General features: G+C 40.8%; 1 protein-coding gene across 1 annotated transcript in view; it reads left to right on the forward strand.

Moving 5' to 3' along the window:
• The window catches only part of LOC129099642 (rho guanine nucleotide exchange factor 10-like protein), a 35,857-nt gene continuing 9,500 nt past the window's right edge, over positions 1–26,357 (forward strand). Inside the window, exons 1-21 of the mRNA XM_054608954.1 lie at positions 1–203; positions 2,865–2,922; positions 7,403–7,675; positions 7,760–7,787; positions 8,610–8,683; positions 11,130–11,360; positions 13,092–13,225; positions 15,936–16,049; positions 16,299–16,407; positions 16,570–16,673; positions 18,190–18,267; positions 18,662–18,841; positions 19,716–19,832; positions 20,479–20,571; positions 22,211–22,381; positions 23,455–23,600; positions 23,958–24,124; positions 24,258–24,373; positions 24,626–24,753; positions 24,905–25,005; positions 25,789–25,910. Coding sequence (XP_054464929.1) covers positions 2,886–2,922; positions 7,403–7,675; positions 7,760–7,787; positions 8,610–8,683; positions 11,130–11,360; positions 13,092–13,225; positions 15,936–16,049; positions 16,299–16,407; positions 16,570–16,673; positions 18,190–18,267; positions 18,662–18,841; positions 19,716–19,832; positions 20,479–20,571; positions 22,211–22,381; positions 23,455–23,600; positions 23,958–24,124; positions 24,258–24,373; positions 24,626–24,753; positions 24,905–25,005; positions 25,789–25,910 — 2,523 coding nt within the window. The 5' untranslated portion in view covers positions 1–203; positions 2,865–2,885. The remainder of the gene's footprint in view (positions 204–2,864; positions 2,923–7,402; positions 7,676–7,759; positions 7,788–8,609; positions 8,684–11,129; positions 11,361–13,091; positions 13,226–15,935; positions 16,050–16,298; positions 16,408–16,569; positions 16,674–18,189; positions 18,268–18,661; positions 18,842–19,715; positions 19,833–20,478; positions 20,572–22,210; positions 22,382–23,454; positions 23,601–23,957; positions 24,125–24,257; positions 24,374–24,625; positions 24,754–24,904; positions 25,006–25,788; positions 25,911–26,357) is intronic.

A 26,357-nucleotide genomic window follows, 5' to 3' on the forward strand; every position in this document is an offset into this window, starting at 1 on the left:
GAGTTTCACACGAGTCTGTGTCAAACCAAAGCTCCAGGTTTTTTGGAAGTAGGAGTGCCGGGAAGCTGCCTGCGGGACGGCCGTGCTAGCGGGGACCGGAGGAGGTGAGCTACTGGAGCGTCAGAACAGATGGTCACAGACGGAGACGCTCGGATCCTATGTTCAGTTTATTCATAAGCTGGGTGGTGACCTCCAGACGGCAGGTGAGTGACACAGTGAACATGGATTATTAGTCATTATTAGTTATTAGAACCATGGAGGAGTGAGTGCCCTGCATGAAGACCCTGTGAGGGCTGTCAGTGGGCTGGTCTCTATACATCTTACATGCACACATATATATAGAGATATATTCATCATAGTAAAGTGTAGTCTATTGTCAACTGTTTTTTTCTTTTTTAGAGTTTATATGTAAATATAGTTCATAATGTAAGAAAAACAGACCACAAATTGTTTCCACATGAGACTACATTACATTGAGACAGAGGTGACAGCAACAGGACAGACTGCATGACCTGCTGTGAAAAACCAACATAGACCAATCCTGCTTCGTGAGTGCATTTGACATTTGACATTGCAGGTTTATTATGTCGAGGTGTGTCCACTACAGTTGGTTCTGCTCCAGGAAGACCTGGCGGGAGTGTGTGCAGGAACCTGCCAAGGGCAAAGTCCACTGAATCTCAGCAGCTGGACTTGTTTCTGTGATAACAGCTGACACTGCGGTCAAGACAGCCGCCTCTCGGGTTTGCCTGGTTACACAGTAAAAATACTTCATATTATTTGTGCAATTAGTCCAAGAAGTACTCTGTCCAAAAATATTAGACTCATAAACTACTTATAGAAGAAATAGTTTTTATCCCACATCAAAGTTTGAGAAAAAGGCTGATATATATATTCCATTGCATTACCGTAAGTATTGGAGCAATCGCACACTCCGAATACAGCGGCGGCTGGCTTGACCGCAGTCAGCTGATGAGGTTCTGCTATTCTGACAGTTAGCACTCACGTGAGACTACTTTAGTTTACTGTTTAACTGAGAGCATTTTTTTTAAAGACTGTAGTCACACACGACCTCATACCTTCTCCCCCCCCCATCAAGCTGCTGAAAATTCCACTGATACACTTTATAATCTGTTTGCACTGCCAAAACAAATGTTTACACTGCACTGTTTGCACAAATTGTAAATACTCACCTGCTGTACATAGTAAAGTTTTCATTCCTTTTGTGTATTTTTAATCTTGTATATTGTTGTTATTGTGTTTGTTGTTCGCTGCTGCTGGCTGGCTTGAGGGCTACCAAACGTTGTATCACTACAATGACAATGTTAACATCTTTATCTCTTTATCTTTATCTTATACCTGTTCTCGACCCTGAAACCCCGGCGAGAAGCCAATGGGGCATAATCTTGGCTTCAACTGAATGCTGCCATAACAGTGGGAGTCAGTAGATCACTCATCTCGACAATCAGAGGCAGTCTTCTCATCACAGCTGACAGCAGAGCTCCCTCCCTCTCGCTCTGCTTTTGTCCATTCAGCTGCCAGGCCCACGGCCCAGGGCTGTTTTTCCATACCGCCTGCTGAATTATTCATCAATCTTTCAACAAGAGTTTGTTATTCCCTGGGTCTTTTATGTGATGCTAATTTCAAACAAGACTTCTAGTATTGAAAGGTCAGTGTTCATGTTGTGGTGGGACGAACAGGTCTTTGCCATATTAAATACATATTTTTATGTCTGAATAGAAAATTATTTTGGGTCCTATTACTTAGTTTTGAGAATTATCAAAAGCTATGGTTTCGTGTTTAAGTGGCTCGCCATTCGGTTGAGTAACCATCAGGGAAAGAGCATGTCTGGATGTGCTGTAAAGGAATGTAATACTCACTTTTTGCCTCAGGGAGAATGCAGCAAAATACAGCTATAACACAGGTTTCCCAAACCTCTACCTGTCATTACCAGCTGAGACAGCGTGTGGCGGGTGATGTTTTCACCTTTTGAGTCTGTGTGTGAGTCAACACAATGTGGTCCTGGAGAAACCTACTGTAGCGGGAACCACCACAGAAGAGGGTATGAATACTTATTTCTGTCTGTCTGAGGACAGGTTTGGTCAATGCAATAGAGTCACAGCTGTGCAAGACGCAGTCAAGAACCTTTTCAGGTGTGTAGTTGAGGTCAAAATGAAGGTGGAGTTTGAATATGGGTGTGTTCAGAGTCAGGGCTTTGGATTTAGGGAGGTAGGAAGCGGGGAAATACTTTACTTTACTCCTCTGGCCCGATTTGGCGTCGGTGCTGATGTGATCCCAACGTAGGATGTGCTCTAGTTATCTAGCTACCTGGGTGTGACAATATGCATATGTGAGCAATCTGACTTTTCTAAAACGAGAAGAAATCCTTTACAATTATTAGTTTTATCATATTGGTACAATTGGTACACGATTATGTCATTGTAATGTATGTTTTGAATTTTTCTTTCAAACATCTTTTGGAATCCTAATTTTTTGACTTAAGTTATTTCCTCTGTATGATAAGTCTTCAGGTTCAATAGTTGTGTTAAGGATGACCACAGCAGAGGGCACAAATTACTTCTTGTGACTTCTCTGGAATGAAGAGTGAAGGGGTGGGTTGGGTCATTATAGACCTGGGTTGCCTTTTTGGTTATGGGCTGGTTGTATAGGTTCCTTGAATTCTAATTGCAGCAGAGGTCTCGACAGCCAATAATGACAACTGAAATCTATGAAAACGGGTTTAATTGCATTTTTGAATTTATGTTTAAGCAGTTACAGTCGTGTTTAATCTAAAACTAAACTGTTTTAACAAGTCACAACTGTTAATAATTGAACTGTCTTCAATGAGGTGATCTGTGTGTTCCCAGGAGCTGATGTGACCATTCAGAATGAGCTCTCCACATCCACTTCTCTGCCGCCCTGTGGGTGAGTCATTCAGCCATCATTCATTTAGATTTATGTGTTTGAATTCTTTATGACATAGCTTCAGAACAGCTCTTGGCCTACGTGGTAGGCCGGATTAATCATCAGCCTCTGTAACATATTTAACTAAGTCAATACATTCTAACATATTTGGACTTTAATTTGTTTGATTGATTAATACCTGGTAGGTCTACCATTAAGCCTGGCACAAGTCATAAGCCAGCACTTCTACTCCCATTAAAAACATCATGATTCCCCCAAAAGTATGTTAAATACAGGAAAAGAAAATTGAGAGGGAAGTATGCTAGTGCCAGGCAGCAGTATCTTCTTTTCATCGCAGTGTTTGCTGTTAGAAAATAACGCTTGACATAATAGTCATTATTTGTGTTATGTGAGATGAAAACTGTATTTTCACCAAGTGGTGCTGATGAATTGAAGAATTGATGGTTAGTTCATTAGACATCATATCAGGACCGTGTGCTGTCCACAGTATAACATTGAACATACATTTCCAGATATTTTGATTTGTCATACTATGAACTAAAGGACTACTGCAACTATTTAGTATTAGGGGGTATATGTTGACTTTTAAACTGTAGTATGGGTCAAGTTTCAAAAATCCTTGCTCCTACATTTCCCATAACGCAACTCAATGGTGTCTTTAATTAGTCTCTCCCTGCCTGTCCATGTATTCAAAATCTATGGCCACAATTTGTAACACAAGAAGTCTTTGTGAATTCTCAGAAAGTCTCCAGTCAAAGCAGAGATAACCCTAATGCCAGGAGGAGTAGTACTCTTCAGGACCTGAACAATATTATTATGAACCCACCATATTTTACATGTTAATGTTTCATAATGGCACTCTGCCCTGACATCCTGCAACAAGAAAAAAAGGTCTAAATTCAACTCGTGCAGCCGGTTCCACAGAATCGCCTGTAGGCAATGCCTGACTCATAATCCCCTGCTGGTCTGGGGAAAGGGCCTACTGGTCCAGCTACCATATGCTGTGTAAGAAGGAGCAAGCCTCCACGGCCATATGCTTCTGAGACAACCTTGACACAAAACTTCCTGTTAGGCTGACCTCAGAGGCACTTTAGCAGCAGTAACCAGGAGGATTGGCACAGTGAACTCTAGATGCCTCCCAATAGAGCAACGTGCTGTAAATATGCTGCAGTCTAGCAAGGGAGACTGAAGTGTTATACTGATGTTATCAACAAAGTAAAAAGGTGTTTTTATCACTCACCAGAATATCTACAATTTAATTTAAAGATAGAAATTAGATCCTGGGCCCCTATTGATTCCTACTTTCCTACTAGAGATGCGCTGATCGACTCTAAAGCCATTCAAATACACGTGAATGCATAAATCATCCACCTGCCACCCACCTTACTGATTGATTTTCTCAGATTTAGAGATCTAATAGTCTCTGTAGGCTTTTACTTTAAGGATAAGCAAAACTGCTTTCAGTAATTGTAAACGTTTCCATGCGTGCTGTATTGTCACTGCAGCAAATATCGTGGTTAATTGTAGTTAACTTAACGGAGGAAACACAACTAAACTTTTAGCTTTTGAAATAATTAGTGAAGTAAGACTGCTGTTCCTTGTGCGTAAATGTGCACAGCGTCTCTCACTTCTCTGACAAAAATGTTAAATGTGTACAGTTCTGAGCTGGAACACTCTCTGGCCCCATGTTAGATGTGTGATGTATTGATTAAACACAAATGAAGCCTGATGGACCCAATACTGGGCTCACCCCTGTGGTATAGTAACCAAAAGTAGTGATGAAAGATGTCTATTTATAGAAGTTATGCATGGTACACTGTTTTAAAAACAGGAAGTCTTCAGCTTTCAGAATCCGTTAATCTGTATGTTCAAACTTATTGTGAAGTATTTTAACACTAAATTCATACAAATTTTAACCTTCACAAATATAAAGAGTGATGTGTTCAAAAGATTCAGGATCATTTTCTCGTCAGTCTACAATACCATGCTTTGGATCACTGGAAACTAATAATTCAGAGCTTTCTAATGCACTGAGCACCAGCTATAAACGTGGAAACTAAATAGTCAAACTTTACATTTTACAATCACACTGACACAAATCTACTGATGCTAAAATATTTCAAAGTAAGGACGATGGCTCTTTCTGTATCAAAGCACTCACACCAACAAGTCGTATACCTTTGTATTCAGCTGGCTTAGATACATCTGTGGAGGACACTTAGAGGCCTGTGGGCCCTCCATTCTCTATATCTGCCTGTATAGCATGGAGCTCTTCAGTCATATGAATATTGATCCAATTTATTTTGTTAATTACTATTTCAATGTTTTGGGGAGATTTATGTTATTGGTGACATGGCTTTAATAGAAACGGATAGTGTTTGGAAGTAAACTCCCAGTAAGTTGTGACCGTGAAATGTGTCTCACCAGCACCATGTTGTGAAGACGGGCAGAAGAAAGTTGAAACCTGCAAAATACTTAACAAAACTACCACAAACTTATGCCATGCGGTGAATGCAAGGCTTTTGCGGGCCCGGGGGGGGGGGGTCTGGAGCCCTGAGGGTAATGCCTTGTGGTTGCTTGGGTGTGTATGTCTAAGTTGTGGTGCAAATGAGGAGTGACCGGTGAAGGGTAAGTGCTTAAACGCCATATGTTTGAGTGTAATCTCTCCAGCACTAACAGCTCTCCTGGGTTGTGGCATACAAGTGACTAATCCTCTGTTCTCAGTGGCTGCTGTTTCCCGTGCTGCTGCTCAGTGGAGCACTGGTCCACAATCTGTTCAGCATATTGCATTATCTTACAGTGAATGAGATGCTTGGTCTGGTCTCTGCCTTTTGGTTGGTCTGCCTGCTGACAGACTTAGTGAGATTTACTGAGATGACTCCAAAGGCACAGAGGACTCAGTTTGAGGGAATTTGGTAACACCTGCTAGGGCAGTTTACTGCTCTGCAACATACTAAAGCTGTGACATAAATAATTTTGACACAATTGTTTAAAAAATGAACATTTTTAGTGTCCTGGTAGCTGAGTTTTTACAGCGCATGCCAAAACCCTGTAATGTCCGCGGTTCAGCCTAGGACCCTATGTTGCATGTCATACTTCCCTCTTTCTCTCCTGTCTCCTCACTGTCAACAGACAAACAAAGATGACATTTTCAGTCCCTATATTTAGACATGCTGCGGCTCAGTAATTAACCTTCTGCTTTTATCAATGGGATGCTGCTACCAAGTATATAACATAGCTGGTTAGCCTAAGGTAGCATTCAGACTGCACCAACACCACTAACAGCTAATGGCAATTTAAGGCGAAATCACATGCTGAAACTATTTCTTGAAAAACATCAGTGTATCCATTCCCCTGAATGGTTTTGAAAAGCAGGAGTGGGGTCAGGGGCTTTTCCCCGTCGGAAGATTTTTTTTGTATTTTTAAATGAATGCATCAATCAATCTGGTGCACTTTGAAATGAAGTGGCTAGATCTATGAAGAGCTTTGTGCTCTTGTAAACAATTTTCCCTCTCAATCTGCCCAACCTTGCTTGTTTCGCCCTAACCAACTGATGTAGCTGTACATCAGGATTCTTAAGGTTCACACAGATGTGCATTAGAGTTTGCTACAGATTGAGCCATCCCAGCCAGTTTCCCAGCCAGTTTCCCAGCCAGCTCAATAACTGCTCAATAATGTTTGCCGCCCTTCAGTTATCAATGGTTATAATTCACATATTTTAACAGCATAAACCCTGATACATTTACTTATTTCAAAAATAGAAAATGTAATAATCTAAATATTACATACTGTAAAGCTTTAGTTAATAGTTACTTAGTTTATTTATTTTGTATCAATATAAATATTATATTATTATAAGTCAAGCCACCAAATGAGCTCCACCTTTACCAGCTGCGACATTAAGGCGATGAACAAATGCATCAATAATTATAATTCAATGATAAAATAATAATAAATCTTAAATGGGCCATTCTCCATAGAAATAACTTTACTTTGGGCACTTTGGACACTGTAGTGTTGTTAACTCTACTTTCACTCAATTCATTGAATACTTCCTCTACCACTGCTGATATTCCATTTCACCTTAAGGACTTTTAAATTCATAAAGATAAAAGAAAACACTGTCTGATGGTTTCTCATATAGGCTGACTTCTATGAAGAGCTGGAACAAGCCAATGCTTGTTCCAGCTCTTCATAGAAGTCAGGATGTTAACACTATTTGAAATATTCAAACCAAGGACTCCATGTTTGTGTCACTATTCTATTCAATTTTTTTCTCTTTTATTTTATTGTGACAGTGGACACACTGTTTGTTACCTTTTACCTAGCATTTTATTCTTTCAGCAAAGAAGTCTTGTATTTGCTTGTTGACAGTCAAAATCTAAATGACAAGTTTTCTAGGTGAACATCTGTGATAATCTCCACTAACTACAGTGAACAAGGGGGTATTTAGCACTATATCACCTGTTTCTTTCCTTAGTGCCTATATCTGATGGGGCGTCACTCATAGAGGAAGATGAGGAAGAAGAGGAGCAGGGGGAAGAGTTTGAGTTCGATGACATGGATGACATGGGACCTCCAGAGATGAGTTCCAGCTCTTTGATGAAGAGTCACTGGACCACAGACACAGCAGTTACAAACCTTTACGAGAAGACAATCACAGCCCCGGAGACAGCAAAGCAGGGCATGAATGGAACAACCAGTAGTGGGCAGAAGGGCCAAACCCCCCCACTGTACCAACAGCACAGCTCAGGTGAACATAGCAAGCACACACTATGTGTATGGATGATAAGGGTTCTATGCTTGTAGATGATAATATAATGTTCTTTTGGTCCAGATAAGGAGGTCAGGGAGTCACCAGAAGGGTAAGTTATGAATAAATAAATTATAGCCTGTTACGCATGCTAGAGAACACATTTAATTGATCACACTAAAATCTTTAAGCCAAACATAAGCAGACCAATATTCTTTGGAATTTCATTTTTCAATCAATGTTGTGTTTAATTTTAAGTACCTATACAACGAAAAACACATTGTAAACATTAAGGTAGAAATCTGACCACGTAGTTCTGGTACCTTCGCAACGAAAACCACAAACCAGTTCAACTCCACTGGAAACAAGCTAGATAGATAGAGATATTCCCCAGCTTTAAAATGCAATAAACACATTATTTATATAAAACTTCTATATCAATAGAAATCATCAGACTTCATCTCACCTAATACTTTCTTGTTATATCATAGGACAGAATTTGTTATTTACTACCATAGATTTGTCATTTTGTGGGTGTCACCAGTCTGGGATTGATTCTGTTTATGTGTATATGCTTCCACTGGACTGTTGTCTCTCTATTTAATGTAAGATTACAGCTGAACATGAATGTTCATTCTGGAATGGAATGAAAAAAACCCCTGAAAAAAACGTTTACTTACCGACTGTCTTTATCACAGATTGCATGATCCTTAGTAATGAATGTAGATTGTGTCTCAACAGATTTGTCTCCTATATACAACAACCTATTGTTTATTTTTTGGCAACCAGGCTTTTATCTATTAAGAGGTTCTGGAGTGCAGTTTATTCCCAAATGGGAGAGAACCCACCTCATGGGCTTATAAAGTATGTCTTATGATACTCTGGAAACGTCCTTTAAACTGCTATGACCTTCAGATTAAAATGCTTGTTGCAGACGTTCCATCTCCTCTGATCTGGGAGTGACTGGAGAGTCCGACAGTTTCCATAAAGCGAGCAGTATTTATGAAGGTAAGAAATATGAGGAAACATCGGTATCTGATGAGACCCTCAAGTTCAGCTGTGAGCCGGAGCTCTGGTCTGTGTCCATATGCTCACCACAGTGAGGATGTTTTTGTGTTTGATTGCATCCGGACAGCACAGACATCACTTCGAGCCAAGGAGTGGCTCAGTGTGGTCTCAGAGCTCACAGTGCGATTACACAAAGGTAAACAACCTGCCTGTAGTGTTAGCTCTGGTAGCTACGAGGTGCCATCTTTTCATTGGATAAATGTAAATGAATGAAGTTGGAATAGAGAGTCCAAGTCCTGTTAATACAGTCATTACTTCAAGCTTTCACCTAGCTGTTAGCATTAGGAATAGCTTGCTGTCCTCTGTTCCTTACCCCTGTGATGTATGAGTACTGTGTATGTTGGTGTTCACCCAGTAACATAGACCATTCTGTCTAGCATCTGAGTGGTAGTTTACAAGGAATTCAGTCAGACGTAATGTGCAGTAATAGTGAGTGTGTGGCTGTGCAGCAAGTTTTGTAAATTGTATTATGACAGTCTCTACAGGTCGGAGTCATGCATATAAGAAACCTGTTCTTCAGAAGCTTCCTTTGTCGTTAATTTAAATGCGTAATCTTCCCTGAAGGCGGTGAACCTGAGAAGTATTTAACCTGAACACCTCATGAGGTGAACTCTCCCACTTCTATGGATACAATCAATTATAATGCTGGTGTGTGGGGAGGTGCTGACTTCTTGTGTCGACCTGGTTAGGTTGGACCCCGGAGCAGAGACAGGACACCGGAGGATTTACACAAAAAATAGTTTATTAACAAAGTCACCAGAAATGATGCAAAGCGGGCAGTGGAGGCAGGAGGCTGGCTCGCAACAAACACACACCGGTCTGGAGGAGCGAACACATGCAGGTTCACTGGCACCAAGTAAAAACAAAAAGGCAGGTAGAGAGACCACCAAAAACCTGAAAACACGGAAAAACACGAATCAGAACACACTCCCGAAAATACACGGAGGAAAACTATACTTAGCTGGATGTGTCAGCTCTACCGAAAGGAAACTGAATTATCTGGCTGATCGGCAGCCAGCCACGCCCTCCTGCAAGAGGAGAGACAAGAAAAAGAGAGGAGAAGGAGAAAAACAACAAAATACATCTAGGGAAAAAAAGAAAAACCTAACACTTCTGTTACCAAAGTGAACGATGACATAATAAAATAAGGCCTTTTCATCAAAAGTATCCAAACATACATATATGACACCACATCCCTCTTTCAAACTACAACATGTTATAGAAAACTAAGTTTGACCCTAAACACAGTGTAAGGCCTAGCTTAACAAAGACCTTTGAACCCAAACATAATGTGTGTGCAAGGTAAGTTTGAGGGAGCCAGCCACATGTCTGAGAAGCTGCCTGGAGGCAAAGCCTTAATACCAACATTGGTTTCTACCACGGGGAAGGATCAGCATGCAGATTCCAATCCATCATAAACTGAGGCCAGAATGTTGAGATTAAACATATCAGGATTATGAGGAGGACAGATTGCTCCACACTGAAGTCATCAGCTATTGTCCATGTGAGAATAGAAACTATGATCATCACAGAAAAGAATACGGTCAGTCATGTAGCGCTGCAGGATGTGCTGTAGTGATGTATTACACAACATCAACGGGGAACAGAATCCCCTGTACTATAGTAGATCACATGATGAATGATGATGAATTCCTCATGACATAATCTTCATTTCATTAGCACGACAACCACAATACTGTGCTCTGCTTTTTGTTGGATGACTAGCTGCTACTATTAAAGAAACAGCTCTTGGTGCTTTCGCAATTAAAACACAAAAAAGGTCCTGAAAGGGAGCAGATTACTAAAGCTCCTGAACTGCTGAAAAACAGATTGACGTGTTGAGTAGGAAGAGACTTCTTCTTAAAACACAGTTTCATAAGATATCAATCTAAAACAGGGGATTACAAAGTCTGTGTCAAAGAACTCTTTAAGTTGAGGTCATAAAGTCCCTGAATACACACACATACTAAGCCCATAGTCCTTGAAAGGGTTCCAGGGATCTGGTCAAATTGACAGATTAGTATCTGTCAATTTGACCAGATCCCTGGAACCCTTAGTTTCACAAAAAATAAATATAATTTAGAGAATGTATAAAATAGTATAAAATACTTAAGAGCTTAATCAACATGAACAACAATGTTCTTATAGACAGGTTCAAAGGGACATTTTATTTTCCAAGTTATTTTAATTTCATAATATTCCGACTTAATAACCATAAACTTGCATGTTTACTGAATTGACTCCTAGAATTGAAATGATAATCAATGGCAACTGAATCTTAAAAACACACTGCTGCATGTTTTAGACAGCAATCAACAAAATGTAAAGTGTATGTGATATTAAAAAAAAGGTTTCTTTAACACTGTGTTTTGTTCTTTAATGGCAGAAGGCGGTCAGGATGAGTCCGGCAGTGTAATAAACGGGGGCGACCCACAGCAGGACAGGGCTGAGACCAAGGTGTCCTCTTTAGCCGGTCCACAGACGCAACATCACACAGCTGAGGAGGACAGACCAACCAACCAGAGTCCAGAGATCTGCAGTCCAGACAGTGTGGTCAAAGACCCGGAGGTCATCTATGACGACGTGCCCGCTGAGAACCTTCAGCACCCAGTGGAAGGTGAGTCATTGATTGTGTCTTACATAACTCTGACACCAACACGCAGCATTCAACACTGTGGACTACATCATTTTAACAGGCTGCCTGAAACAATACAGGCTTAAAGGTTCTCTATGTCTCAAGGCTAACTGCGCTTACAGGGCAAACAGCGCTAACAGGGCAAACAGCGCTTACAGGGCAAACAGCGCTAACAGGGCTAACAGGGCAAACAGCGCTAACAGGGCAAATAGGGCTAACAGGGCAAACAATGGTAAAAGTTCTGACAGCGCTAACAGTGTTAGCCTGAGGGGGAACTGGAGGGTTGGTGATCGGTCCCGATATGTCACGGTTGGTCAGGGCGGCGTTATCAGCTGTAACCGCTGTATGAAAGCAGCGCAGAGCGGCGGCCGTTAGCTAACGAGTGGAGCACACTAGAGGCTCTCATGCACTAGGAGCACGCACGGCCCAGCTATGTAAAGAAAGCACAGATAAGCTCTGAAAACAACAGAGAGAGAGAGAGTGACATTAATCTACTGTATCTATACATGTGCTGCTTTATTAACGCATAGAATCCTATATAACCTACAGAACCTTTGAGGATATATTATGCAACTTCTTTTACACTAAAATATCAGATTCTTAATAGGGAGAATGGCACCTCTTTAATTCCCACTCTGTGCCCTGATTTAGTTTACTTGGTTTGGGTTAGCTAAGAGGCTATTTTGTCTCTGGACAGGTGCCACAAAGTCATGCTTAAAAAACAGAATATCAATTTCAAATTGCAAAGTTATTCATCATTACTATTTATAGGCATGCAGACACAATATAAAAGAAGAGAGAATAATAATATAAGTAGAAACATCATTGAAGACACCCTTATACAATATTGCTAAGTACTAGTAAGACATGCCACACAGAGGCTCATGAAACAACACATGCAAAGCAAATAAATGATGCATAATTATGTTAATAGAAACATGGACTAAAGACAATATGATGCTGCATTGTAAGACTCTAAAAACATATAGAGCAGAAGCACAAAACATAAAATCAATCTGAGACAGCAGAACAACGATAAAAGACATGCATGCAGGTTGATGAGGGATGACAGACAGACTGAGGGAAGTTCAGCACAGACAGATTGAGGAAGTAAGGTGCAGTTACATTCTAGTGATGACAGAGCTGTGTACTAATTAACCCTTTCTTTAAAGAAGCTTTAAATGAACTGTACATGTCCAGTTTTCTAATGGTGACAGGATGGAATTCAATTCTAGTGCAGCTTTTACAGAAAATGCAGACTGACTGAAAGCACTTTTTCTGAGTTGGATGATGCAATCCCCTCTGGCTGCACATCTAGTGAGCACTATGTTCCTTTGGTGAGCAGGTATGATCTCCCTGGTGAAGTGAGCACACACATGATATTGAGTGAGCTAATGCAGGCTTGCAAACTGTTTATACTGTCCTGACATAAGCTAGAGTAGTCTCAAGGCTAACAGGAAAACCACAACAATCTGACATCAGAGTGTTTATCACTGCCAATGTTATTTATGAATGATGCAACGTTGCCGGTGTCATCCCTGTCCCTGTGAGTTTTGAAGTTTTTCCACATGTCAAAATTCCAATTTAAACATTTAGCAAACTGTGTATATGGTCTGAAAGTACTAGCCATATTTCAGCAAAACCAAGGCGCAAAAATACCAATTATTGACCCTATTATATGAAACTGCACATTCTATTGGCTTCTATGTATAGATGTTGATGACATCTACGAGGACATCCAGAGACCGGATCACCGGGGCTCCAACGGCTGGAGCTCCAGTGAGTTTGACAGCTATGATGAGCTGTCTGACAGTGAGACTGTTCCTCCAGCCAGCAGCAGTAGCAAGGTAACTCATTGATGTGATGAGGTGAGATGTCTTTTCAATGTGAATACTAAGATTAAGACTTCCTCATTACTGTATATTCCACTGTCTGGCAGGAAATGCCAATTCCACAAAAGTAGTATGGGTAATGCTTCCTTTTAGTGGAGCTGAGATTGTGTGTAATTGTTCACTGAAAGTTTCCATTTACTTGATCATATGAGTACATGAATCATGTGTTCAAGAGTTGATGCCTGTTGAGAAACATTCAGCTGAAGAGGTTTGGGTCATTTCAATGCCATGCTACAAATGATGTGACCTTTTTGCCCACATGCATGATGTTAACGTGCATTCAGACTGTATGGGTTTTATGCTTGTTTTATTTACAGTACCAGTCAAAAGTTTGGACACACCTTCTCATTCAATGGACTTTCTTTATTTTTATTTTTTATTTTTTTCTACATTGTAGATTAATAATGAAGACATCCAAAATATGAAGGAACACATATGGAATTATGTGGTAAACAAACAAATGCTCAGCAAACCAGAATATGTTTTATATTTGAGATTCTTCAAAGTAGTTGAATGAGAAGGTGTGTCCAAACTTTTGACTGGTACTGTATGTATTTATTTAGAATAAGTTCACTGGTTTGCAAACTGCTTTACAGATCAGGAGAGGGGGAAAAAAATACTAGCTAAAGCAAATGTTGTTTTATGAGGTCGTAAAATAAAATAATGAACATAATGGCAAAATAATTGGCAGTCATTAGGAGTGTTAGGGTCCATGTGATGAATGTCAGTCCACTATTCTCTTAGCTCTGTCTTTGGTCTCCACCAACTCCTGATGAAACATCTACTTATTGGTGTTCACCAGCTAGTCTCTAACTGGGTCTGCCTGCTCTTTGCTGCTGAGACTTAAGACTGAACCGAAACAGTGAAAGTGCTCCCCGGCCAATCAAAACTGAACCGAAAGAAGGCAAAACACTGAGAGGAACTGCAGAATTTGTGATGAGTCTCTCTAACCACTTATTTTATAGTCATGTGTCCTAATGTTGATAGAAGAGTAAGGTTTAATGCAGCTTTAAGGTGAGGATTCTAGCTAGATGTCCAGTGGAGCTCCGTTTCACAAATTTGCTTTAACATTTACACAGTTTTTATTATGGATCTTAAAAAGTCCATGTCAGTCCGACCCAAAAATCACACTGGTGGCTAAATAGCCACAGCTCCTTTTTATAATGACTGTACAGTGTGAATGAAACCTGGTTTGATGTAAAGAGGAAGTGAATTATTTCTAGCAGTGCTCCGCTCAGTCAGCACTTCTGTGTTCTGCTTCTGTCACCATGTGTTACTCCTGCGGAGGACTTTCCCCACTCATCTTATGTGTTAGTGTTTTGAAAAGAACACAGTGTGACTGCCGTAAGCTTTCAGTGTGGAGATGTTATGAAGGTTATAAGGAGTTTATCAGCTGGAGTTTGGAAGGAGAAATCATTTGTCTGAATAGAGGGGATTCACTGATATATGAGGTATGTGCCTTGTCCTCTAAGGTTATAAGTAAGAAACAGCAATAACTAGAGCTGGGTATTTATCACATTACTCTTTGAGTACATATGAAGTCACCCACCTAAATGTTGTGCAGATTCTGAGTCTTGTTCAATTTAATTTAATTAAAATGTAATTTAAAACATTTATACTACATAGGCATGTTCATGTGTGGCTGTGAATTCTTGAGACAGCATTGGACATGAATGCACATAGTCTCAGTATCAGTCTGGCCATCAGCCTGTGGTGTATACGTAAATACCAAGGTCCAGTTTAGAGTTCAAAGAGGGGATGCTGCTTCCTTCAGTGTGTTTAGATTGTATTTCTTCAATGTGTCTCAACAGCAGTGGTCTATTTGATATTTTCTGTCAGTTTTAACAGATTGGACATTTTTTTTGCTAACTAAATAGTGAATTTTGTGCATTCTGCTAACAAGTGATGGAATTCAATATGCTCAGTCATATATTAGTTTCTGGTGACCTATCTAATCTTCATTTGTAAAATCAATTGAGTGCCCCTCTAATTATTTCATTTTTACTGAGGTCCAGTGTGTTCAGTGTGCTGCTGCCATCAGCAGGAACAATTGTTGGTCACCACTTCTGTGACAGTCAGTTGGTGTTGACAGTCGGCAAATAAGATGACTTACTCCTATGATCCAGTCATTCATTATACATTCTAGACATTAAATACAAACAACTGCTGAAATCGTGTAATGAGTTATTTTAGAATCAAGTCCATCATGTTGAAGAGTTAACTGTCCTTGTCATCTCATTCACAGTCTAATCCAGAATTAGCATTTTCCCTTTTCTTGCCTCTTTTGGAATACTGCTGATGATTGAGCTTTTTCTTGTTGGATTTTGGCAGTTGCTTAGCAGAGTAACTCAATCAAAGTCGTCCAGTGTGTCAGTGGTGCTTCTTTCTTAATTGCCAAGAGTACAAATTTGTTGGTATAAAACCATGTTTGGTATGTACTGTATATTCTTTGTATGTTTCAGTAATCTGAATGTCTGTTCCCATCTTTAAATCATAAAAGGTGTGTATTCAATATTCAGTATTAGATCCCTGACCGAGGCGAGATTTAGGTGTGAGCTAACATCGTGAACTCCTGGCCACAGTATGTGATGCAGCTTTAGTTTTTTCAGCGGTGTTGATCCTGAACACTGTTTTTCTGCTCTGCTGTCTGGTGTTTGATCACCAGCTGCCTGCAGATGTGCTGAGGCTGAAGGAGCGTTGTGCCGTCACCAGGAGGGAGCTGGCTCTGCGTCTCACTACACCTCATGTTGCCAACATCAGACAGAGCTGTGACACTAAGGTAGGAGTCGGACTGAGACGTGTCTCTCTTCAGTCCTCCTCCCCTTTTTATAGATAGAAAAATAGTCCTCGAGGGAGGAAGGACTTGTTCTGCTGGCCCTTTTAAAACCCAGGATTAACCAACTAATGTGATACAAATGAGGGCTGATAAGTCCAACAAGATTGTTTGACATATTGCATTTGTTACATGTTTGTATCAGCTTTGATAATATGCATAACCTTGGTTTTACAACTGCATTGTGTTTTCCAGGTGCAGCAGTTGATGAAAGCAGCGAGGAGTGGTACCAGGGACGGTTTAGAAAAGACCAAGTTAGCCATGTTTCGCAAAGTGTCGTTCCTGCAGAGAAAAGATCCCACAGGTGCATAAACTGGGATGACCAAATTCACCTAATCTGTTCAGTTTGTGGAGAGCCGTTATATAGTACTTATCAGCACCAAGAATGCAGAACGTATCAGTTATAAATATCTGTAACAAAGCTACCAGACCAGATTCATAAAGGGATTGTGTTTCCTTTTTGCAGGTGAGGGAAAGGATGAATCAGGTTACCTGGATGTCTCTGTGTGTGAGTTGAAGCACCCTCCAGCACAACTGTGCCCCATGCCAGAGGGGCTCAGCAGTCAGCAGGCGAGTATGCACACTCAACATGACCGGCTTTAGTTCTTCTGCAGAGGGAAAGAGGACGATCCAATGTAACAATGGACCGTGGTCGTGCCTCCTGCTGTGACCCGGCTGACACCCACTGCTACTTCAATTATTATTATTATTATTATTATTATTAGTCACATTACTATTACTATTCCCTATGTCATTATTATAATTCTACTATAGTCATTTCTGCTTTTATTATAAGTGGTCTTAATTTTTTTCCTTTGTTACTCTGCTTACTACTCTTATTATATGAATCATTTATGTCATATACATTGAATGTGTTGTATCTCTGTTATGCTGCTCATTCTGTACACATGACATCTATTGCATTCTGTCCATCCTGGGAGAAGGATCCCTCCTCTGTCGTTCTCCCATAGGTTTCTTCCTTTTTTCTCCCTGTTAAAGGGGTTTTTTAGGGGAGTGTTTCCTGTGCCGATGTGAGGGAAGGACAGAGGATGTCGCATGTGTACAGATTGTAAAGCCCTCTGAGGCAAATTTGTAATTTGTGATTTTGGGCTATACAAAATAAACTGAATTGAATTGAATGGAACAATCAGCTGATTTAGAAAGCAGCACACTGGTTTTAGTCATTGCATGACAATCAGAAAGATTCACTGCTTCCTATGATTAACCTCAGTACCATTAACATTTATCTTCTTCAACGAGTATAAATACCATCCACTCTCACTTATTTACCTCAACTGTAGAGAGAACAAGACATTTTCTGATTCTCCCTGTTTGTTTATCATGTCGTAGTAAGAAAACCATTTTTTATTCAGCTGATAACTCGACACATCCTCCATGTGTCCTCCGTTGTCTCAATGAATTCAGTAAAATGAACATTTCCACAACACTAATTTCATCAGTAGAACAACAGTCATGTCATACTCACCACTCTACTGTCTTTGTTACAGTAATACTGCTTTTATTCACTAATCAGTCACTTGTACTTCGCTGTTTTCTCAGTTCTTGTTGAATTAATACTTCACACAAATTGACCATTTGTATATCGATTACTGACCTGTTACTTTGAATTCTTGAGGAAAATCTAGTTTTTCTCGCAGGCCTTCACTATTAACGGAAAATCCAAAAACAGCAAAAAACGGCGAAAGAGTATACTGCACGAGTTTTATGGGAGTTTGTAAACTATGTTGATTATGTGTTAAAAGAGAACAAGAGAGCAGCAGAGTGCTGAGTAGAACATGACCCAGTTCATGTTTTTGTACCGATTGAATTAGTGCTTTAGAAATGTACATCAAACTGAATTCACCTTAGCATAGCAGTACAGGTAATTCTCTGTTGTTGTTTTTTAACCAGGCCTTTATTAGTGACTTTGTTTGTGCTGACCACAGCAATTATTTGAGACACCGTCATTATTTTAATATCAGTCTTTTAATTGATCATTTATAGGATACAATGTGGTATATTGGGATAACCTCTAAACAGTAATTGCAGGTGTTTGAATGTTTGAGTTTCTTACTTCCTCCATTAGGTGGTCAGACGTCTCATCCTCAGCTCCATTGTGCAGAGTGAGAGCAGCTACCTGGACTCTCTGAAGAGAATCCTCCAGGTGAGTCACGTCCCTCCTCAGGTAACCGGATGTCACATTGTTTGTATGGGAGAGAGTGAGGGTAGAACATATCTATGGTCTGTGTTCACTGTTCTGTTGAGAAGATCATAACAACATCAGAGCATCAGTGGTGATGGAGCTCTTCTGTGGTTCTTCACTTTGTGATTCATGGTGATAATAATCCTTTTTTAAAAATCCTGACGTGCCAATTTAAGTCATTGTTAAGCTATCAGGAATTGATTAAGAGAGTCAAAGTGCAAAGTACACACTATGATCTGCAGCATGCAGTTAACTGAATAAGAAAATTGCTGCGTAAGGTTGTAATCCTGGTGGAAGCCAATAGAAACAGCCGCAGATCTACAGTTTGCCAAGCTGACCCTTCTTTGTCTGTTAGGAGTACCAGAAGCCTTTGCTGGAGCCACAGAACTGGATCCTAAAACCCAAGAAGGTGCGTCAAATATTTTACCGTCTGCAGGAGATCCATCAGTGCCACTCAATGTTCCAGATCGCCTTAGCGTCCCGCGTGGCCGAGTGGGATCACAGCGAGACAATCGGAGACCTGTTCGTCGCCTCGGTCAGTCACTCACACCTTTGATTCACTGATTCCTTCTTCCTTTCCTTCTTCCTTTCCTTCCTTCCCTCTGACACCAGCAGTCTTTCACACTCCACACCCCCTGCTAGTAACACAGGCTCTCTCTCAGAAATGTGTTGTCTCCATCCGTCACCATGACGCCATCAGGGTTATGTTCTCAGACTAAACAAAGTTCCTCCACTGAAACAAGAGACGTTATGATCCAGCGGTTCACAAAGGCTGAGTGGTTCTAACCATGAGGGAACTCATCTTCATGTTTGGTGCCCCTTTAGTATGAGCCTTAATGAAAAGCTTTTAAAAACATACACAAGGAGCCATATCGTTGTATTGATGGAGAGTCAAGTTTATTTAGAGCATGCATTAAAGTCTGGCTGACACCAAGATGAAAAGTGCTCTTGTTTCAGAATGAAATTTTTTATTTAAAACAGAATCAGAAGTAAAGCAGATAGTAATTTACATAATTTCTCTGTGACTCTTGGTTGAAGCTATATGAGTGAAATATTCAAACCAAACCAAGACTCCATGTTTTTTATGGCTGCACTGTTTCATCAGATCATATATTCTAGATGACTAGTTTATCATTTTATACACGTTTTCCCCAAACATCAGCCTGGCGTATGTGTTGTCTTTGAAATTCACCTAGACCTGTTTCACCACTGAGCCAGCAGTGGGTCAGTGGTCAGTGTTTGAGCAGTTGAAAAATAGCTTCCATGCTACTTTAAAGTGAAATCTTCTTTTTGCAGCGCTAGTGTTAAATTTGTGTGCATGGACAGAAACGGTGGACTGTATCACTGGTGGCTGTGCCCATTGTTATACAAATGATCCTGAGTCATAAGTCACGGTCTTTCCTCCACAGTTTTCTAAGTCCATGGTGCTGGAGGTGTACAATGACTACATCAACAACTTCACCAACGCCATGACACTGATCAAGAAGGCCTGCATATCTAAACCGGCTTTCCTGGACTTTCTGAAGGTGCTCACTCTTTGTGTTTTAAACCAAAGGGTGTTTAGAAGTGTGGTTGAATAAGCTTATTCTCCCTACTCAGTGTATTACTACAGTAGATGGGAGCCAATGAATGTACTGCTGTGATGTTTTTGAGACAAGAATCAGTATCTGTCTAAGTGTACTTTATATTTAGGATATTTTCACCTCATATTTCTGATGGGGAACTGAAGCCGTTCGCTATTCTCTCTTCAAAGCCACAAAACTCCTTTAACAAAAACAATTATTTGACCTGACAGAACACAGGAGTAGCTGGCCTACTGCTGCCTACACAAAGTTAGTTTGTGTTTTGTGTGACTATTAAAGGATTAGTTTGGATTCACCAAAGTCAGTGGCTGCAACTTGGGTGTGTGACGCAACTACTTTATGTGATGGCAGCTGTATTACACAATACCCAAAAGCACATTGTAAATATGAAGTAGTTTGAATGAGCGGTTCTCCAGAAAGCTGCAACACCACAAGTTCTGAACAGCATGTTATCCCATGAAAGGAGTACACATCTATCTCACATTTAATGATGCACCCCTTGTTTTGTTACACTCCACATGGTTCATATTTTAATTTACCATTATTAAAGCAGAGAACACTAATACTCTACTCTCCATGTGACTTTCAGAAGAAGCAGGGGTCCAGTCCAGACAGAATCACTCTGTACGGCCTGATGGTCAAACCCATCCAACGCTTTCCTCAGTTCATTCTGCTGCTGCAGGTGAGTGACCGACACACTGGTCACACCTTAAACACTGATCACACCGTTAACACAGATCACACGTTAACACTGATCACACCGTTAACACTGATCACACCTTAAACACTGATCACACCTTAAACACTGATCACACCGTTAACACAGATCACACGTTAACACTGATCACACCTTAAACACTGATCACACCTTTAACACTGATCACACCTTTAACACTGATCACACCTTTAACACTGATCACACCTTTAACTACTGATCACACCTTTAACTATGATCACACCTTTAACTATGATCACACCTTTAACACTGGTCATACCTTTAACACTGGTCACACCTTTAACACTGGTCATACCTTTAACACTGGTCACACCTTTAACACTGGTCACACCTTAAACACTGATCACACCTTTAACACTGATCACACCTTTAACACTGATCACACCTTTAACTATGATCACACCTTTAACTATGATCACACCTTAAACACTGATCACACCTTTAACTATGATCACACCTTTAACACTGATCACACCTTTAACACTGATCACACCTTTAACACTGATCACACCTTAAACACTGATCACACCTTAAACACTGATCACACCTTTAACTATGATCACACCTTTAACACTGATCACACCTTTAACACTGATCACACCTTTAACACTGGTCATACCTTTAACACTGGTCACACCTTTAACACTGGTCACACCTTTAACACTGATCACACTGTTAACACAGATCACACGTTAACACTGATCACACCGTTAACACTGGTCACACCTCACACCGTTAACACAGATCACACGTTAACACTGATCACACCGTTAACACAGATCACACGTTAACACTGATCACACCTTTAACACTGGTTAACACTGATCACACCGTTAACACAGATCACACGTTAACACTGATCACACCTTTAACACTGATCACACCGTTAACACTGATCACACCTTTAACACTGATCACACCTTTAACACTGATCACACCTTTAACACTGATCACACCGTTAACAACGATCATACCGTTAACACCGATCACACTGTTGGGAGTAGTAAACAGGAGTAGTAAATCTCTCAGAACGGTGCAGCATGTGGTGTGCAGCCAAGTACAGTATTTGGTTTCATTTCAAGGCCTGAATTTTTGCTGAAACTCTGTGTTGGAGTTTCTGACAAGAGGAAGTGAAATGCAATCACTCTTGCGTCTGCTGCAGTGCATTGTGGGCAGATGGAAAAAAGGTCTCAAAATTCCCCCTCTAAACACCTGCTATCAAAAAAAAAAAAAAAGACAAGCATGATTATTCTCTTATCCTGTTGTACTTAAACGTAACAGAGCGGAGGAAAATTCCTTGCAATATATCATACAACTGTTCAAAATATGTTCATCAGATGAGATCAGATCACTACTGATGAACAGCTGAAGAAAAGCATCAGAATGTTGATATATTAGATGTCGATACACATTGATTGTTTAAGATGAGAGACTGTATTGGCTTAAGAATATTGTGATGATGATTATTAGATCAATTGTTCTTTACTTAAGCTCACTGGTTTCTCTTGAAGTGAAAGGACCTGACCCCCCCCACTCTTGGTTAAGACATTGTGGCATTGTTGTTGTTGTTGTTGTGTTGCATCAGGACATGTTGAAGAACACTCCAAAGACCCACACTGACCGGCTGCCCCTGCAGCTGGCTCTAACTGAGCTGGAGACTCTGGCCGAGAAGCTCAACGAACAGAAGCGTCTGACTGATCAGGAGGCTGAGATCCAGCAGTTAGCACACAGTGTGGGGGACCGCAACCTCAGCAAGGTGACACACCGTGCATCGTAACACACATGCATGAGCTATTCATTCAACCTATGAGTTGGTGTCTTGTGAACTGAGATAGTCCTAGTATTTTGACTCATAAAGCACACTACACTATTCAGCATCTCCTCTTGGTGTCAGAGAGTCAATCTGTCCAATGAATAGAATGACAGTATGTCTATTAAAGGGCTAGTTTGTGTGGTTGTATGAGCCACTTCTTCATAGCCAGTGTATTACTTCAGTAGATGGAGTTTAGAGAAACAGACAGTAGAAGCAGCATGGGAGCAAAGTAATATAAAGCTGTGATGTATTTAAGACACCTAAAAAAAACAGTATCGGTTTAAGTGTACGCTTTATTTAGAATATTTTCTGACATGGAACTGAAGTGAGAGTGAAACAAATACTGTTTTTGTCAACGGAGTCTATTAGCTTTGAAGAGATTATAGATAACTTTCTCTTTCAGATCAGTTCCCCATCAGAGAGGGCTGACTGACGGGAAGATAAAGCAGTGAAAATATTCTAATACTGCGTACGGTTCTAGAATATGTTTGCTGCTGCTCTCATGTCCAGCCGTTTCTCCAAACGGGGTGTGCCGACTGCCATCTACTCTAGGTTATATACACTGAGTATGAAGAAGTACCTCATACAACAAAACACAAACTATCCCCTTAAATTTGAATGTGTCTTGTATTCAGTTGATTTATTTTGGCTTTATGACGGTGCCAGAGGATAGGCGAGTGAAGATCCTCAATAAACAGCCTCTGGGGACCATGACTATCCAAACTGGCTGGTAGTCATTGAGATACCTGGTAGAGGACAAAGCCACAGAAAGCTTTTGAATTCCAAACTAATCAACGTCCAGACAGCTGCATTCATCAGCGAACCTTTGTCTTAATGTCATCTGGTCATTTTGAAGATCATTAAGTACGGAATGTACTTGGGTCGGACCAGCAGTAGCATTCAGCTTTCATTCCAAGACGGCTCCAGAAAAAGTTAATTTACTGGTTCTAATAGTGACTGATACTGAGAGTGTAGGTTAGGATCTACTTTTTCAATGAACTGCTTTGTGCTTCCAGCTGCTGAACTCGGATCAGAGGCAGCTGATTCAGTGTGAACTGCTCACTGAGATTGTTTGTAGTGATCAAGGTCAAGTTCTGAAGTCGAAAGAGCGGAAGGTCTTCCTCCTCAATGACACCCTGATCTGTTCCAATGTTAACCTGAAGTAAGTCACCCCTACTGTAGACCCTGAAGCTGCTGCTTTAGCTCCACAATCTCTCCTGGAATCTCTGTTACAGTTGATTAGTTACATGCTATTTTGTGGTAATTACATTTTCACATTGCTGGTTTTGGAGCGGTAAGCAATCAATCGTCATGCTGAAGCGTGAGAGGAGTTTCTTGACTAACAACCTCTAGGTGCAGTGAGTCTGTTCTCAAGGAGCTACCAGGTTTCAGCTCTGTTGACGAACAAAACCCTGATGATGTCATGGCGAGTGGGGGTGCTGTGATTTGGACTGATGAGACAGCTCCTGCACCGAGTAGCTGCCACGTAGTAAACATTTAGAACTTGTTTGTCCACCAGGGGTCCCCCTGACATCAACAGCCTGGTTCCTGTTGGTCCTAAGTACACGGTGAAGTGGTGTGCCCCCCTGCTGCAGACTCAGGTGGTAGAGGTGGGACAGGACAGTCAGCAAAGAAGAGACAATGTCATCACAGCTAGACGCCACAGCTCCACGTCCAGCACCTCTGGTACATACACAGCCTCACACCCACCACACAGTGGTATATATATAGAGAGATTTTCTTTTGTCACATGGGTGCTGATTTGGCAGTTAGTTTTATGTTTAGGTGTTTAGCCTGAAGGTGCCTCCCTGTGTTTCAGGTAAAGTGTTCCTGGGTCCTCCCAGACTGTACCAGGAGCTGGAGGAGCTGCAGCATGACCTGGCTGTGGTGGAGGAGGTCTCACTGCTGGTGGGCACGCTCCACGGAACCTACCAGGTACCAAACGCTTTTTGTTAACTAATCAGTGCACATCTTCAAACACATTTCTTTTCTTTAGACTTTTATGTTATAACTTTGTATTTTGTGGTTATTCTCTTGCTCTCTTTTCTTCCCGCTCTGAAGCATTAGTAACTTAACTTCAGGGATATATAAATGAAATACTTGATTAAAACATATAAAAATACATCTTTCTCCGAGAAAGTTTATAAAGTAAAAGAAAATCTAACGGGTCCATCCTTCCTTTTCCAGAATCTAAACACCACAGTGTCTGAGGACTGGTGTCTGGCTCTGCAGAGGCTCATGCGTCTGAAGGAGGAGGAGATCCAGAATGCCAACAAGTGTCGCCTGCGTCTGTCCGTACCAGGCAAACCTGACAAGTGAGTGTCAGGAGGTTGATGTGGGACAGGCTTAGAGCAGCGACAGGGAGGTTCAGCTGTAGTTAGGTTCAGGTCCAGGTGTGTTAACTTGGATTGCATAGGATTTTGCATATTGATGTGCTTTCATGTCCACTGTGTGTTTTGTTACCAGGTCTGGTCGTCCAGTGAGCATCTTTGTTGTCTTCAACACTCCCAGCCCCCTCAGTAAGATCTTCTGGGTGAACCGGCTTCACCTTGCCAAGATAGCTCACAGTGAGTTCAGCACTGTGTGTGTGTGTGTGTGTGTGTGTGTGTGTGTGTGTGTGTGTGTGTGTGTGTGTGTGTGTGTGTGTGTGTGTGTGTGTGTGTGTGTGCGTGTGTGTGCGCGTGTAGGTGTGTGACATGACAGATTCTCACAGGTTCAGATGACCGACAACAATGTCTGTGATTTACCAACACTTGTAGACTTAGTGTACATACAGCATTGAGACTGTAGGACACTAAAACTATCTCCGTCTGTATCACCGGGCTAGGTGCCAGATGTTGTTGCAACTAGATGAACACTGAAGTTGATCCACTTGCATGCAATTCAATATGATATTGAAAAGTCGTTTGTGATGATCTTTGTTTGTAATTGTGTGGTTTGGAAGGTTTCTTTTTTCCCTTTTAGTTTGAAAACATCTGTTCTATATATGCTCTGTACAAAGTGATCTTTCATAAGTGATCCCAATATTTGTTCATGGTTATATGGTTATGTTAAAAAATATCAGATAACAATACCACAATTGTATCACAATCTGATTCTTAATGATTGGTATCCTGTAACAGCCATGCTATTATCACGACTTTTGATTGACACCTGTGACTTTTCAACTAAATTAAGTTCTGATCATCACCCAACGCAATAAATAGTAGAGTTATAAGACACAACTATTTTGTAAAAGCCTATGTGTGTGTGTTTGTGTGTGTGTGTGTGTGTGTGTGTGTGTGTGTGTGTGTGTGTGTGTGTGTGTGTGTGTGTGTGTGTGTGTGTGTGTGTGTGTGTGTGTGTTTCAGGTCAAGAAAACACTCCAGGGTGGGAATGTGCTGAAGAAGACGTGAAGACAAAACCTACGTTTAGTTTCCCACTGTTAACCTGCAAACTTCCTGTCTTCTCCTCCAAAATCCGCACACTGAAGGTGAGAGCTGCTGCTGGCTATTGATACAAATATACAAAAAGAATGATATATATATACAGCATATATTTATATAAAACAGACCTGGTTGTGTTTTTAGCTCACTGATAAGCAGCCATGTATTCTGGTTGTGTTTCATAAGTAAACATATGGCTGCGTAGAAATGATATTTACATCACACAGAGGAGGCTGCAGCATTTCAACGTAGAAATGAATTTTAGGAAAACAAACTGTGAAAAGGCATAAGAAGATGATGAAATTGAGAGCATCACAAATCTTGAAAATCCTCTTCCAAAATGTTTTTCTTTTTTTCTGGCTCATCAGCGTCTGTTTTGGCCGTGATCCTTTCCAAACCTGTGTGATTATGTGGGTGGTTGTCCCTGTCTTGAAATAGATACAGAAATATTCGAATAAATACATGTTGATAATCACTCAAGGCGCAAATAATGG

The sequence above is a fragment of the Anoplopoma fimbria genome, chromosome 12 (assembly GCF_027596085.1).
Source record: "Anoplopoma fimbria isolate UVic2021 breed Golden Eagle Sablefish chromosome 12, Afim_UVic_2022, whole genome shotgun sequence".
Lineage (NCBI taxonomy): Eukaryota > Metazoa > Chordata > Actinopteri > Perciformes > Anoplopomatidae > Anoplopoma > Anoplopoma fimbria.